The sequence below is a fragment of the Nerophis ophidion genome, linkage group LG05 (genome assembly GCF_033978795.1).
Source record: "Nerophis ophidion isolate RoL-2023_Sa linkage group LG05, RoL_Noph_v1.0, whole genome shotgun sequence".
Taxonomy (NCBI): Eukaryota; Metazoa; Chordata; class Actinopteri; order Syngnathiformes; family Syngnathidae; genus Nerophis; species Nerophis ophidion.
The window spans coordinates 52084682-52101305 of record NC_084615.1 but is presented as its reverse complement, the minus strand read 5'-3'; the positions used below and the strand labels follow the sequence as shown (position 1 = coordinate 52101305).

General features: G+C 39.6%; 1 protein-coding gene across 3 annotated transcripts in view; it reads right to left on the bottom strand.

The window, feature by feature from the left end:
* Positions 1-16624, bottom strand: part of pigg (phosphatidylinositol glycan anchor biosynthesis class G (EMM blood group)) — a 154984-nt gene that overhangs the window by 103492 nt on the left and 34868 nt on the right. For all 3 annotated transcript variants that reach the window (XM_061901499.1, XM_061901498.1, XM_061901497.1), the window contains exons 5-6: positions 11550-11688; positions 3424-3636 (exon numbers count right to left, since the gene is read on the bottom strand). In XM_061901499.1, the coding sequence (XP_061757483.1) occupies positions 3424-3636; positions 11550-11688 (352 nt within the window). The remainder of the gene's footprint in view (positions 1-3423; positions 3637-11549; positions 11689-16624) is intronic.

The following is a 16624-nucleotide window of genomic DNA, read 5'->3' as shown; positions in this document are numbered from 1 at the left end:
GCAACTGTCCATTAAGTGAGTCACACCTTAAATTGATCATATTATACGCAGCACATCATGCATGTATCATGACAGGCGGCATATACTGTCTGGCTAACTGTGTACAAACAAAACATGAAATGTGGGTTAATACTTCACCGATACTGTAATGTAATTGTACAAATTGGTGTCATAGCATTGGAGAAGGTGTCTGGTAGCCAGGTAGGATGAGCATGGCTAAGGTAACAAAATAATTAAAGTAGATTTGAAGGTAGTTGCATATTTGAGACACAAGATGGCAGTAGTGTAAAAGCTATTGAATTCTACACAGAGCAGTTTGGGAAGCTACTCATTAAACCGAAACATCACCAAATGATTCTCGAGCACAGCGTACACTGCTGCTCACTGCTCCCCTCACCTCCCAGGGGGTGAACATGGGAATGGGTCAAATGCAGAGGACACATTTCACCACACCCAGTGTGTGTGCGACGATTATTGGAATTTTGACTTTTGACTTTGACATTGGAAGTGTCAGGATGTTACTACACCTTCTGCATTAAAACCAACAAAACTGAAGACAATATTTTGTTATTGAGTTGATATATCAATATATTACAGTTACTCTTCTCACTCAATGCAGACAATCCACACCAGAACAGAAAGACGGCGCAACCAAACATTGTCGACGATACGGTTACATGAATACTGTTAACTGATTGGCTGTTTGTGTGTCCCTCCCATTGCTCAGTGACACTCCCTGCTTCCTGTTTGCCGCGTTCACAAAGGGCGAGTGATTTCATGAAACAAATGTTGCTTCATAATTTCTGTTTTCTTCCTACCAAAAATATAAACATACATACGAATATTTTTTTGAACCCATGTTATATTGATATCGATTACCGGTATGTGTCCATCGCAATATATAATGATATCGTTTTATCGGCCTCGTCCTATTTGAAAGACTATATATTATATCTACATAATTTCCCCTCGGGGATTATCAAAGTATTTTTGATTCTGATTCTTTAGTCATATTACTCTAAAATGTACTCTAACTTGACTAAAACATCAGAGAGAGAGAGAGAGAGAGAGAGAGAGAGAGGGAGAGAGATAGAAGAGGTTGTGAGATGGCTGCAAAGTGGACAACTAAGATGCAACCCAGAGCAAGAATCTGCAGGTATACATGATAATTTGTCATTTTTCCGTATCTTCATTTAAACTTGGGCCGCCACTATTACATTTGGGGCCACCTGTTATGATGTACCTCAAACACTTTGCAAAATGGGACCTGTAAATGCAGTTAGTAGTTACGTAACTCCATACAGTATAAAGCACCGTAACTCTGTTTAACACACAGGTATCAGACTTTATCGAGTATTAGTAATACTAGTCTTAGTGTTAGTATCAGAGATCGGTAAGATGATGGCACGATTGGATTCAGCGCCCCCCCACTTTTTCGAAGAGCATACAATGTCTGCAGATGCTATCAGACAGTGGCAGCGCCGCTGTATGGACTTGAAAACCAGATGACGCCAAGGAACTACAGATGCTTGACAATTTTCAGGCCGCCTCCCTCAGCCCCTACTGGAATATACCGCAGGCGTTGTGCGTGGAGGCAGAAGCGGGACAAGCGCGAAGGGATCCAGGATAGGCAACCGTCTAACATGTATAAGCCAGCTAGTTTATCGATCATCCTGGCCAATGTTTGCTCTTTGACAACAAATGGACCGTGAACACCTAAGAGCTACACAACACACTGGGAAAATGTTGTTTACATACTCTCAGAAACATGGATTAACGACGAGATTCTAGACTTGAGAAGAAGCAATGTATTTATCAATGTATATTTATTAGGGGTGTAACGGTACGCGTATTTGTATTGAATCGTTTCGGTACGGGGGTTTCGGTTCGGAGGTGTACCGAACAAGTACACATGCTAGCAGCGACCGGGCTATGACTACATGTAAAAGCCAGAGCTGGAAAACCCTCTTGCCTCGTCAAAATCTCCTGTTTGGGAACACTTTGGCTACGCGATACAACGATGGAGGACGGAGGTTTGCCGACTTTATCAGGAACTTTACCACTTACCAGGGTAAATAAAGTTCCCCCGGAGTTTCCACCAAAACCCGCCCTAGATTCAGGAACCTTTCGGAGTTCCTGACAGCTAGGTGGGACTTTTTGAAGCTACCCTGAAAATGTTCAGGAGCAGGCTGTGCTGTCGAACGCTGATTGGTTTAACATTGTTGGGGATGTTCCTAAAACATATTTATCAACCATACAAACGCTATTGCAGAGTATGCGAGGACTTCTTTATTTCTTATTTCTTGTTTATTTCTATTACAACAAACTTGACAACGAAGAGAAAGAAAAACAAAAGGAGCTTCCGAAATGAAAGTACTTGCGTGGGGCATCTGTGTGCTGCAGAACGCTGATCAGTGGAACTATCTTGCAGTGTTTTTACTCAGCCATATTCTGTAAACTCTGTCTATGCAGTTTAATGTTGTTTATTATTTTTGTACAGACTCTTTTAAACATATTTTCGTCGGAGTATGAAGCCAAATCAATGACCTCAGCTGCTTACTTCTCTGATTTTGTTGAATAATTATGAATCAAAAGAGACAGTACATGAGTGGAATGAAGGTAAATTACATCAATTACTGACTATTTACTATATTATATGAAGTAAAAGTAGTCAGTGACACTCCATTTGTGTAGTTATGAGCCTCAACCCGAGTAAACAGAATGCAAATGCTACCAAGCTAATATTGTTATTTACAGCTGAAATGGACCACAAGGAACCGCGTGACTCTCATGAATTCATCATTTACTGAGAGGACAACTTTCTGACTGTTGGAAATTGCGGACAAAAGCCTGACGTCTTATGAACAATTCGGTACACTTTATTTGTTAAAATCATAGTTATTGTATATTATTGCTTTTTATTTAAGGTCCTTACTTTTTAGCAAAATAACTGTGACCTAAAATTTGCAGATTATTTACATTGGTATCAGTGTAGAAATATACTAAACCACCCCTCTGTACATCAAAGTTCCGGAACTTTTAGTGGAAAAAGGCCTATTGATCAAGGTCGCAGTGTTTGAGCAACATTGTGAAATTGAACAGCATTTTATGCTGTCTAATTTCACTTCCCCTTTCACTTTTCTTTTTGATGCCCTGCCATCATACATCTGCCCGATGCTAGGGAGCCATAATGAAGAAATCACGTTAACTAAAAAAAAAGAACAAACGTGCGTTGAACGTTGTTCTTTATCAGAGTAACAACGTTCGACTGCGTATTCTTAATCATTTGTGGTAGTGAGTCGTACCCACGAAATGTCGAAACAATCTGCAGAGACGTAATGTCCTGTATGTGGACACTACATTCAGACTTTGTTAAAAGAACAATGAAAGGAACATAAAAAATAAACACTATTTGTAGTGTACCTTTTTGGTAGTCTGGGATGCTGTCTTTGAGCAGGCAGCTTAGCTGGTGGCCATTGAGATGCAAGAAGCGCAGTTGGTCTCGAAGTGAGCTTTCTTCCAAAACACCAGGAATAACATGACCCACGCTGTTCTGAGATATGGGCAGGCCCAGCGAAAGGGCCAGGGTTGGAGTCAGATCAACCTGTTCTACTTCTCCAGGCGTCTCCATCCCATCTGCAAAAGCACACAAAGGAATTCTAACCACGCACCAGCATATATCGAAATATTCACTTTAATATGAAGCACACAAACAAATAAGATACCTTTACTGCTTTAACACTTTGTCTTGGATGTACATTTTCTTATTGTAGTTATCTAATTAGAGCTTAATGCATGTATCAAGCACTGTCACTTATTAACAAAATTGTGTGAGGAAATTAGCTCAACCTTTGTCAAACATGTCAAATTTTTAAACATAAAAATGTGTTTTCTCTCAAAGTTTGCTTTTAAAAGCTCACAAAATCCAAAGACCTGAATTTTGGCTGTCACATGCCTGCCAGGATATAAAGTTAATATTGACGACTTCATCTGTTGTTAAATACAGCATTAAAAAACAGCCATATGCAGGAATGTGGCTGGCATCACCAAGCCTTCATAATTTCACTTGCTGTATTCGCTCTGCCTAGGTCACACAGGCAAAGACTATGCAGATTGGAGACCAACAGTCAACTGACCAGCTAACAATAAATGGAGAACTGTTGGAAAACGTGTCAAGATTCACATACCGGTATAGAGGAAGCATATTCACATCGAATGGAAATGTTGAGAAATAAACAAACTCCTGCATTAGAAAAGCCACAACTGCCTTCAGAGCAATACAGCTAATATGGGCTAGTGGTGGAATATCCATGACGCTAAAAATCAAACTCTTCAGGTATGTAGTACTTTCTACAGCACTCTATGCCAGCAGCACCTGGAAATAATGAGGAAAAAGCTGGATGCCTTCCAACAAGGTGCTAAAAGAAAAATGCTGAGGAGCAAATGCACTGACCACATCACCAACAAAGTGGTATACAAAAAAACTAATACGAAACCACTCAGCCAAGAGAGAGAAACACATCAGATGAAAATCGCGGGTCACATCTACGGAATGCCACCAAACCGTGCCCCAAAGGTAGCAATGACATGATACCCTGGAGATAGAAGAAGAAAAGAACAACCAAATCACACATGGAGAAGAACTTTCCTCAAAGACCAAGAAGCTTGAGACCACAACTTGACAAGGGCTGAGGAAGTCTCCCATGATCAAACGTAATGTTGAATGCTTGCTGTCCAATGCACTCAACATTGTGAGAGGAACTAAGTTTAAGTAAATAAGTCTTATCCAATAATGTGGGAGAAATATGCATGTGAAAAAGAATACAAGTGAACCATGTAAATCTTGGCAAATACATTTTCAGCTACTCGCTTGATGATGATAAACTTACTCTTATGGTCAAAAATAAAACCTTAATTCAAATGATGAATAAAAAGTACACCACAGACAGCTCGAATTGTTGGGTAGCTCCTCTCCTATTCCTTAGTCCCAGACAGCGCCTTCCCAACAATCGGTAACAAGCAATCAATCACCTTATGTTCTTCCTCTCCCTCCCTCTGCTAAAGAAGCCGGAGATGAAGGACAACTTTTTGGACTTCATGAAAAACATCTTCACCAATGACTAAGCAGAAGATGCACCTGCATTGAAAAACGACCATGAGTGTTGGTACCTACCAACCTTTGGAATCTTTCACTTAAGAAAGACGGGACAAATCAGAATTATGTTCGACTCAAGCGCACAACACAACCGCATAGCTTAGAATTATGTGTTGCTCAAAGGTCCAGATTTAAACAACAGTCTGATTGGGGCCCTCCCGCGGTCCAGAGGTGAACCACCTGCCATCATGTCTGACATTTCGCAAATGTTTCACAGCTCTGTGGTCAGAGAAGATCATAGTGACTACCTCAGGTTTTTGTGATCATGATCTTAATGATGAAGTGGTCGAATTCTGTATGAAAGGTCCACGTGTTTGGCAAATACCCTTCAGCAGCTGTGGCAGTGAATAGGTTGAAAAGGACTGCAATGGAAGGAGAGGAAGAGTGGGTGCCAAAAATTGACGCTTCCTGGAACGTTTATGTGGATGACGGGTTAAAATAATTTCCCTGTGCAAAGGAGGCTATTGATGTCCCAGGAGAAGACCTCGCTAAAGGCCTAGGAGCCTCTACTGCAAAACAGTCTAGGTCACGGACACCTTTCAAAGCAACGATGGGGGAATAAGGAAGATCTTGTTAAAAAAGGTAGAGCCAGGTTGTTCCTCCGAACTCTCTCAAAAGTATTTTTTCTTCTATCCACAAATACTTATTCAGTGCATAGAGATTTTCCTGATATGTTTCAGGTTCTTGTTTGTTTGACATTTAAAAGATGCCAAAAAGGGAGTATTCTGCCTCTCCTACCTGTGTCAGCGCACCTACACTGCCAATGTGACACATTTCAGAATTATTTTTTTATTTGTTCTTTTTGGCACCATCTAGTGCTCAGGATATACTTTTGTTTAATTGACCGATAAAGCTGTTAACTTTCAATTAGCCATTTTGATGACTGCTTTGCATAGTGAAGAGAGCTATAGCCAATATTCCTCCATCCCTTTTGGTTTGCTCATCAAGAAGCAGCTGTTCCGCATCCGGTTTACATCCCAGGTAATCTCCAAATTAGAATAATACGACATTAAAAGTGTGATCCTAATTTGAGTAAAAAGCTACCTAACAAACAGTAAGCAATATGTGAGGGTATGAGAATACGCATCAACAGTTGTTAGATATTGCTTCTGGTGTATCTCAAGGGTCAGTGGGTCCCAAACTATTCAATCTATATACTTTATTAACAACATCTATAAAAGCATAAGCGACCTAAGGTTAATACTATTTGCAGATAACACCACTGCATTCTGCTCAGGGAAAAACACATAGGAAGTAATAAAAACGGTGTAAAAAATACTCAAACAAAATTAACAAATATAAGGTGTAGACATTGACATAGTGCAAGAAAACACATTTTTAAGAGTTAGATAATAAAATGAGCTGGAAATCACACATCAAGTACATACAACAAAGTGGCAAAAAATATTTCAATATTAAACAAGGCAAAATAACTTCTGAGTTAAAGGTCACTTTATACACTGTACTGTCCTTTGCTGTTACAATACCCGAGTTACTGTGTAGAAATATGGGGAAACATTTATAAAAGTACACTTGTCTCGTCAACAGGACTGAGGAAAATATCGGTCAGAATAATACATAAAGCTGGATATTGAGAACACACAAAACATTTTATTTATTTACTCTGACATATTGAAACAAAGGCTGCAAACGAGTAGTAGACCATTATATTTGTCGCCGACAACTATATTTGTTGACAACAACTATATTTGTCGACAATAGTTGTGCGTCATCACCTGCATTAGAAAAAGGAGTGCGTCATCACTCATCACACACATCCAGAGACAGACAGGCACCAATGTGGAGGTATCATAAGATTAAACATACAATCTATTAAATAGCCAACATTTTAAGAATTAAAATACAATTCTGCACATTAAGTCTATTAGAGTGCTAAAACTGCCAAGAGTTAATCAATAGTCAATAAACTAGTGCGCAGCTTTTTAAACATTATCACAAAATGCATCTTTTCTTTTTGAGGAATTAGGGGGTTAAGTCACAAAAATGATTCCTGAGCGTGTCCACCGCTGTTCTCTTTCCTCCCAGGGGGTGAACAAGGGGATGGGTCAAACGCAGAGGTTAATTTCACCACACCAAGTGTGTGTGACAATCATTAGTACTTTAACTTTATCTCACGCTACCCTCTGTCCCTCTACTCAACTGGTCAAGACAGATGGCCATCCTCCAGCACCTGGGTTCTGTCTAAGGTTTCTTCCCACAGAGGAGTTTTTGCTTGCCTCTGTTGCCGTTGCCAAGTTGCAAAGCGCTCGCATATATAAGGTTCAGTTGGTTCTTTCATTTCTTTATTTTACCTTTTTGGAATGGTGATTATGGCACAGTGGTGGGACCAGACAAGCTCTGTTTCTTCTCTCTCTTTTTGGACTGATTTAGCAAACATGTGTGTTTGTGAAGTTTTAACATGTTCCAAATAAGATAAACTGATTGACTGATGGATTGATTACGGTCTGGTCTCATTCGGCAAGTCAGGAATGAATCATGCATTACATTTAAGCACAATTTTTCTGTATAGGAATGCAAGGAAATAATCATAATTTGACATCTTAAGAAAAATTATGTGTTCCTCTATTTTTAGTCAAACAGTTTAGACATTTAAATTTAACGGATATTGGCTAGTTTAATATGTGTGATAGTGTGTTAAGTAAAACACACTTACCCAGCCCTTAAGAGCCGCACTGGACAGTGGATTGACAGCCTAGGTTTGTAGCCTACTGATTAGTGCCACTTAACTCAATCAGTGGGTGTGTGTGGTCTCAGGACAATGTGCAGGGCTAGTCCGCACCAAATAATATTATTATTTTAGCAAAGAATATATGATTGTGGGCTGCACGGTAGGAGAGGGGTTAGTGCGTCTGCCTCACAATACGAAGGTCCTGAGTAGTCCTGGGTTCAATCCCGGGCTCGGGATCTTTCTGTGTGGAGTTTGCATGTCCTCCCCTTGACTGCGTGGGTTCCCTCCAGGTACTCCGGCTTCCTCCCACCTCCAAAGACATGCACCTGGGGATAGGTTGATTGGCAACACTAAATTGGCTCTAGTGTGTGAATGTGAGTGTGAACGTTGTCTGTCTATCTGTGTTGGCCCTGCGATGAGGTGGCGACTTGTCCAGGGTGTACGATGCCTTCCGCCAGATTGTAGCTGAGCTAGGCACCAGCGCCCCCCGCGAGCCCAAAGGGAATAAGCGGTAGAAAATGGATGGTTGGATATATGATTGTGGTTAATTAGCTTTTGCATACTTGTGTACTAACCATTACAGAAATACGGAAAAAAACAGTTTGATAATCACTAATGCTGTAAACTTACCTTACATTAATTAGGCTGGCACTAAAATATATTTGTTAGCATTGGGGTGTGACAAGATTAGGATAAGACAATATTTCTTGTTCAAAGGGGTCATTATATGACTTTTTTCCCCCACATTTAAAACAATTCCCTGTGGTCTAAATAACATGTAATAGTGGTGCTTACGTCCAAATTTGCACAAATGTTGTTTTACAGACCATCCTAAAGTCACTTTCTGACTGTCCCTTTAGAATGGGCTATTTAATGAGCGCCTCGAGGCCAAGCTCCCTTCCACTGCAACTCCTTCTTTACTGACAGATATACAGGTGAGCCCTCAAAAACTTAAATATTGTGCAAAAATGTGTTTATTCCAGCAATTAGATCTACAAAGTGAAACTAATACATGACATAACATGCAACACAATATATTTAAATCTTTATTGATTACTTTTGAAGAGTATGGCAAAAACTCCAATAAAAATCTCAGAACATGTTGGGTTTCCAAAAATTGTAAACCATGATCATCAGAATTATAACAAATAAAAGGCTAGGCATATCTCACTTTGCATGCAATGATTTCTTGTCACATACTAGTTTCACATCCAAAGTTAAATAAATTAACTTTTGAACAATATTCAAAACATTTTTAGTTTCACCTGTAAATCAAAACTATATTCTGGTTTGTATTAGAAATGACAATAGCGGAGGATGCATGTGCATGTATAAGCCGGTCTGCCCCACAACAAGAAGATAAAGAAAAAGAGGAAACTTGCATTACTCTTAAATTGAGTGATTCCATGATTTTTTTCACTCAGCTTGATTTAAAAATAAAAATGCTACTGATTACCACAACTTATATTCTTGATTTATTTTAGTGTTTCTTAAAGCTAGAACATTGCCGTTTGAAATGAATATAGTGTTGTGTCATGGCTAATATCTGTTGAATGAACATTCTCTAAGTCTGGGGATTCATCATGTTGCCGGGTGTTGTGTACATTGTTTTACAATTGACGTAAAAGCTGCAAAGCTCATTTATTATTTATCCCAATTACATTTTCAACACCTTTAGAGGTATGCATATGGAAAGTGTAAGGACTTTTTTTATTTATTTTAATTGATTTGAAATACAGTGGGGCAAAAAAGTATTTAGCCAGCCACCGATTGTGCAAGTTCTCCCACTTAAAATGATGACAGAGGTCTGTAATTTTCATCATAGGTACACTTCAACTGTGAGAGACAGAATGTGAAAAAAAATCCAGGAATTCACATTGTAGGAATTTTAAAGAATTTATTTGTAAATTATGGTGGAAAATAAGTATTTGGTCAACCATTCAAAGCTCTCACTGATGGAAGGAGGTTTTGGCTCAAAATCTCACGATACATGGCCCCATACATTCTTTCCTTAACACGGATCAATCGTCCTGTCCCCTTAGCAGAAAAACAGCCCCAAAGCATGATGTTTCCACCCCCATGCTTCACAGTGGGTATGTTGTTCTTGGGATGCAACTCAGTATTCTTCTTCCTCCAAACACGACGAGTTGAGTTTATACCAAAAAGTTGTATTTTGGTTTCGTCTGACCACATGACATTCTCCCAATCCTCTGCTGTATCATCCTTGTGCTCTCTGGCAAACTTCAGACGGGCCTGGACATGCACTGTTTTAAGCAGGGGGACACGTCTGGCACTGCAGGATTTGATTCCCTGTCTGTGTAGTGTGTTACTGATGGTAACCTTTGTTACTTTGGTCCAAGCTTTCTGCAGATCATTCACCAGGTCCCCCCGTGTTGTTCTGGGATTTTTGCTCACCGTTCTCATGATCATTTTGACCCCACGGGATGAGATCTTGCGTGGAGCCCCAGATTGAGGGAGATTATCAGTGGTCTTGCATGTCTTCCATTTTCTGATAATTGCTACCACAGTTGATTTTTTCATACCAAGCTGCTTGCCTATTGTAGATTCACTCTTCCCAGATAGGTGCAGGTCTACAATTCTTTTCCTGGTGTCCTTCGACAGCTCTTTGGTCTTGGCCATAGTGGAGTTTGGAGTCTGACTGTTTGAGGCTTTGGAGAGGTGTCTTTTATACAGATAACAAGTTCAAACAAGTGCCATTAATACAAATAACGAGTGGAGGACAGAAGAGCTTCTTAAAGAAAAAGTTACAGGTCTCTGAGAGCCAGATATCTTCCTTGTTTGAAGTGACCAAATACTTATTTTCCACCATAATTTACAAATAAATTCTTTAAAATTCCTACAATGTGAATTCCTGGATTTTTTTCACATTCTGTCTCTCACAGTTGAAGTGTACCTATGACAAAAATTACAGACCTCTGTCATCAATTTAAGAGGGAGAACTTGCACAATCGGTGGCTGACTAAATACTTTTTACCCCCACTGTATTTAACATAATTGGTCAGTTATTGAAGCACACTCATACAGATCAATACATCACTCACACACATTTTTTCACTACTGTGCAGTTTGGAGATTGTAATACATTCATTAATTGGAATAGCAACATAATGTGCACTTTAACTCCAGAGATTTCTCTAGCTCCCCACTGTTTAGAGGTGTGGTTTAGGGATGTGGCGTTCACAAGAGAACAGCTTTATGAGCTGTTAACCAGTGAACTATGCTATTCTGTGAGTTAGTACTTTTTGTTCATGTGAAAGAGTCGCTCAAAAAAGTTGATAGTTCGGCCAGTGTATAGAAGCTGTCTTAGATAGCTGTGCATAATAACCCGTCACATCTCTGGAACACTCTGACAAGCTACACAGAGAGGCATGGCAAGCTACTTGTAGATTCTGAGCGACAGGTTGGACATACCTGCCCTAAACATATGTTTTGGAATTGTGGCTATAGTCAATTATTAAAAGGTAAAACAATGGCAATATCTTTAAAATGATGGTAGAGAATGAGGATCACATTCCAGAGATTAGCCTGAATGCTGTGATATGAGCATTCAAAAGAACAGTTTCTTTTCATGCAGTATTAGTAGGTAAAAATGGCTACATGCAGTTTTGTGAGTATGTTTTCAAAATGCAAGTTCAGGATGGAGGCCTTTTTTGATAAAAAAAATATGACTAAGAATCAGCCTACCTTTTCTCTTGAAGGCAGGGCTTATAAGCACCAGGGGGGTATTGACCTCTGGTTCTGAAGAGCCTCCATGACTCCCAGTCTCTGACATCCCGTGGTCCCCACACAGAACCAGCAGATAGGGCAGAGATCCTTCTGCCTCCTGAGGGAAAACAACACATAAAAGGTTAATGGACTCCTCTCAGCTGCAAGATAAAAAAACAAAACATCCTGGGGATTCTTCTCTTGTCTGCAGCCATGAAGAAAAACTCTGGTTTAAAGAAATTTAACATTTTTCCTAGCTTTGCTTTTTTTCATAGTAACTTGGGGCGGCATAGCTCGGTTGGTAGAGTGGCCGTGCCAGCAACTTGAGGGTTGCACGTTCGATTCCCACTTGTGCCACCCTAGTTACTGCCGTTGTGTCCTTGGGCAAGACACTTTACCCACCTGCTCCCAGTACCACCCACACTGGTTTAAATGTAACTTAGATATTGGGTGTCACTATGTAAAGCGCTTTGAGTCACTTGAGAAAAGCGCTATATAAATATAATTCACTTCACTTCACTTTTATTTGGGTTGCGAGAGTCAGCTGTATTGATATTATACACATCCATCCATCCATCCATTTTCTACCGCTTATTCCCTTATGGGGTTGCGGGGGGCGCTGGCGCCTATCTCAGCTACAATCGGGCGGAAGGCGGTGTACACCCTGGACAAGTCGCCACCTCATCACATCCAAATATATTCATTATTAAGAAAAATGACAAGAGCACATATCAAATTAGGACAACTTATTTTTTTTTTTTCTTAACCACGGCATCCTAACCTCTTCATTACGTCTTTTTAGTGGTAAGTAAGGGTGAACCAATACGATATTGGGTTTTGGTCTGTTATCAGTAAAAAAAAAAAAAAAAATAGGTTGTAAAACCTCCGATATAAGAACTCTAATACATGCCATCAATTTTGCTCCCACAAACTTCTCTTCTTGCTTGCTTATATAGGCAGATCTTCTTCATTTGAAATTCTTTTAAAAGTGTCATAGTATGTAAAACCCACTTTTGTGTGTTTGGGATCCCCAGAAAATGTTAATTCAAACCACGGAGGCATTGAGGAGATATTTATAAAACAGTTTTGTCTTTCTTCAAACCAGTCGTTTGAGATTCGCCCAAACCTGTGACGTTTATCAACATGTGACGTCAGCAGCTACAGTCGGGCAAAAAAGTATTTTGTCAGCCACCGATTGTGCAAGTTCTCCCACCTAAAATGATGACAGAGGTCTGTAATTTTCATCATAGGTACACTTCAACTGGGAGAGACAGAATGTGAAAAAAAAAAATCCAGGAATTCACATTGTAGGAATTTTAAATAATTTATTTGTAAATTATGGTGGAAAATAAGTATTTGGCCACTTCAAACAAGGAAAATATCTGGCTCTCACAGACCTGTAACTTCTTCTTTAAGAAGCTCTTCTGTCCTCCACTCGTTACCTGTATTAATGGAACCTGTTTGAACTCGTTATCTGATCCGTGTTAAGGAAAGAATGAATGGGGCCATGTATCGTGAGATTTTGAGCCAAAACCTTCTTCCATCAGTGTGTGAATGTGTGTGTGAATGGGTAAATGTGGAAATACTGTTGAAGTGCTTTGGGCTCCTTAAAAAGGGGTAGAAAAGCGCTATACAAATACAACCCGTTTACCGTTTAAAGATGAAACAAGGCTGGGTCTTCCAGCATGACAATGATCCCAAACACACCGCCTGGGCAACGAAGGAGTGGCTCCGTAAGAAGCATTTGAAAGTCCTGGAGTGGCCTAGCCAGTCTCCAGACCTCAACCCCATAGAAAATCTGTGGAGGGAGTTTAAAGTCCGTGTTGCTCGGCGACAGCCCCAAAACATTACTGCTCTCGAGAAGATCTTTATAGAGGAATGGGCCAAAATACCAGCTACTGTGTGTGCAAACCTGGTAAAGTTTGACCTCTGTTATTGCCAACAAAGGTCATATTACAAAGTATTGAGTTTAATTTTTGGTATTGACCAAATACTTATTTTCCACCATAATTTACAAATAAATTCTTTAAAATTCCTACAATGTGAATTCCTGGATATTTTTTTTCACATTCTGTCTCTCACAGTTGAAGTGTACCTATGATAAAAATTACAGACCTCTGTCATCATTTTAAGTGGGAAAACTTGCACGATCGGTGGCTGACTAAATACTTTTTTGCCCCACTGTATTTCCATTTATGGTTGTGGTTTTTGGGAGACCTTTGCCCATGATTTAAAATCAAAATATGACCGCTTTAAGAGTCTTTACTTAAAAAAACTGTAAACGTGAACAAACAGAAAGACAGTCTGTCAATATTAGTTACCGGTACATGAGATACAAAATAACCTACACTATATTGCCAAAAGCATTTGGCTACATGCCTTGACTCACATAGGAACTTGAAGTGCCATCCCATTCCTAACTTTTTATTAACTTTCCTGAAGGAACTCTCCTAAAGGAATAAATAAAGTACTATCTATCTATCTAACCCGTAGGGTTCAATATGATGTTGGTCCACCTTTTGTAGCTATTACAGCTTCATCTCTTCTGGGAAGGCTGTCCACAAAGTTGCGGAGGGTGTGTAAAGGACTTTATGACCATTCTTCCAAAAGCGCATTGGTGAGATCACACACTGATGTTAGTCGAGAAGGCCTGGCTCTCAGTCTCTGTTCTAATTCATCCCAAAGGTGTTCTATCGGGTTCAGGTCAAGACTGTACCGGCCAATTTAAGTTCATCCACACCAGACTGTCTTTATGGACTTTGCTTTGAGCGCTGGTGCACGGTTATGTTGGAAGAGGATGGGGCTTGCTCCTAACTGTTCCCACAAGGTTGGAAGCATGGAATTGTCCAATATGTTTCGGTATCTTGGAGCATTCAAAGTTACTTTCACTGGAACTAAGGGTCCAAGCCCAACTCCTGAAAAACAACCCCACACCATAGTTCCTCCTCCACCAAATTTCACACTCGGCACAATGCAGTCCAAAATATACCGTTCTCGTGGTAACTTGTAGTATTTCCATCTGACAATCTGTCAGATAGAAACGTGTGATTCATCACTCCAAAGAACGCGTCTCCACTACACCACTGCATTCGACGCTTTGCATTGTACTTGGTGATGTATGGCTTGGATGCAGCTGTTCGGCCATGGAAACCCATTCCATGAAGCTCTCTGCATACTGTACTTGGGCTAATTGGAAGGTCACATGAAGTTTGGAGCTCTGTAGCAACTGATTGTGCAGAAAGTCGGTCACCTCTTTGTACTATGCTCTTAAGCATCCGCTGACCCCTCTCAGTTCGTTTAGGTGGCCTACCACTTTGTGGCTGAGTTGCTGTTTTCTCAAACACTTCCATTGTCTTATAATAAAGCCGACAGCGGACTTTGGAATATTTAGGACCGAGGAAATTTCACAACTGGATTTGATGCACAGGTGGCATCCTATGACAGTTCCACTCTGGAAATCACTGAACTCCTGAGAGTGGCCCATTCTTTCACAAATGTTTATAGAAACAGTCTCCATGCCTAAGTGCTCAATTTTATACCCTTGCGGCCGGGCTAAGTGATTAGGACACCTGATTCTGATAATTTGGATTGGTGGCCAAATACTTTTGGTAATATAGTAAATCTGTGACATTACAACATAAATTAGTGTGTTAAAACAATGTGTAGATAAACCATATACATGTTACTTCATTAACATTAACTATTTTACATGTCAACTTCAACCCCTTCAAATGTGTTAATCAAAACTAAGATGCACGTTGCAATCAAACAGCTGATGAACCTTGACTTACTGACCGCTCATTATACGACCTGGCTGTTACAATTAAGTAGTTTTGTGATTTTAAATTGTGAGTGCAAAACAGGGATAGTAATAGTGGCTGTGGAGCACTCACATAGGAAGAAGGACAGTTCAGCTGTAGTTGTTTATTTGGCTTTGGGAATAACAGAAAGTTGATCCATCACCCCCTTCTTATGTATGTTTGGTATACAGTACTGTATAAATGCTTTCTAGTGTCTTAAAATTGGACAAACTTTAACTAAAATGTGGACTTTCTTATGGAGAAATTTGCTTCAATACACACTTTTGTATTTACCAACTCTATTCTAGAACCAAATAAGTTTGTAAATCAGGGTTCCACTGTAAGTGTGATACATACAGTATAAACACTTTTGTAGGCCTCAACAAAATACAAAACTGGCAAATTTAAATTTAAGGTAATAGATTACTTCCTGACTATGGCAATACACCTAGTATAAACTAAAATTAAGATAGTGAACAATATATCCCTTGTACAAGCCTTTTTAAATACGACAAATTTAGTAAAAATGAGTATTATTAATGCTGATAGTGTATTGAATAGATATTCGTATCGGCCAATTGTCAAACGTGCAATATTGCTATTGTATCAGAAGTGAATAAATTGTATCAGGACACCCCTAGTGGTAAGGTACTGAAATTTAATAATACTTAATATTAATATGTGCTTCAGTACAAGGATAGTTTGACTGTATGTCAACCGTTCAATGTCATTTTGCAGGAATGATTCACCGACTTGACTTTCAATTGTATACAATGTCAAAAGTAATTAGCGAAACTATCCCAATCATTAAATAAAAGTAATTTGTGTAATTTGTTTGCACGATGGTGGCACATGTAGTTAAGACATTTGCCTTACACTCTCTGTTTGAATCCCAGCTCTGACGTGTGTGTTGAGTTTGCATGTTCTTCTCATGCATGCATGGTTTAATACTGGTATTCCAGTTTCCCTCCGGAGTCTAAAACATGCATGTTGGCAACTGCCAAAATAAGCATATTATATAATGTGTGAAGCATGGTGTGTTACAGCATAGACACATAACTTTCACAGACAACACAGTCAAAACACGGAAAAGATTTTTATAACAGATAGATTTTTACTATTCAGCAATACCTTTAAATACACCAAAAAGTTCTAACCACATTTTTAAAACATATATATTAGACCTTGTGGGGCGGCATAGCTCGGTTGGTAGAGCGGCCGTGCCAGCAACTTGAGGGTTGCAAGTTCGATTCC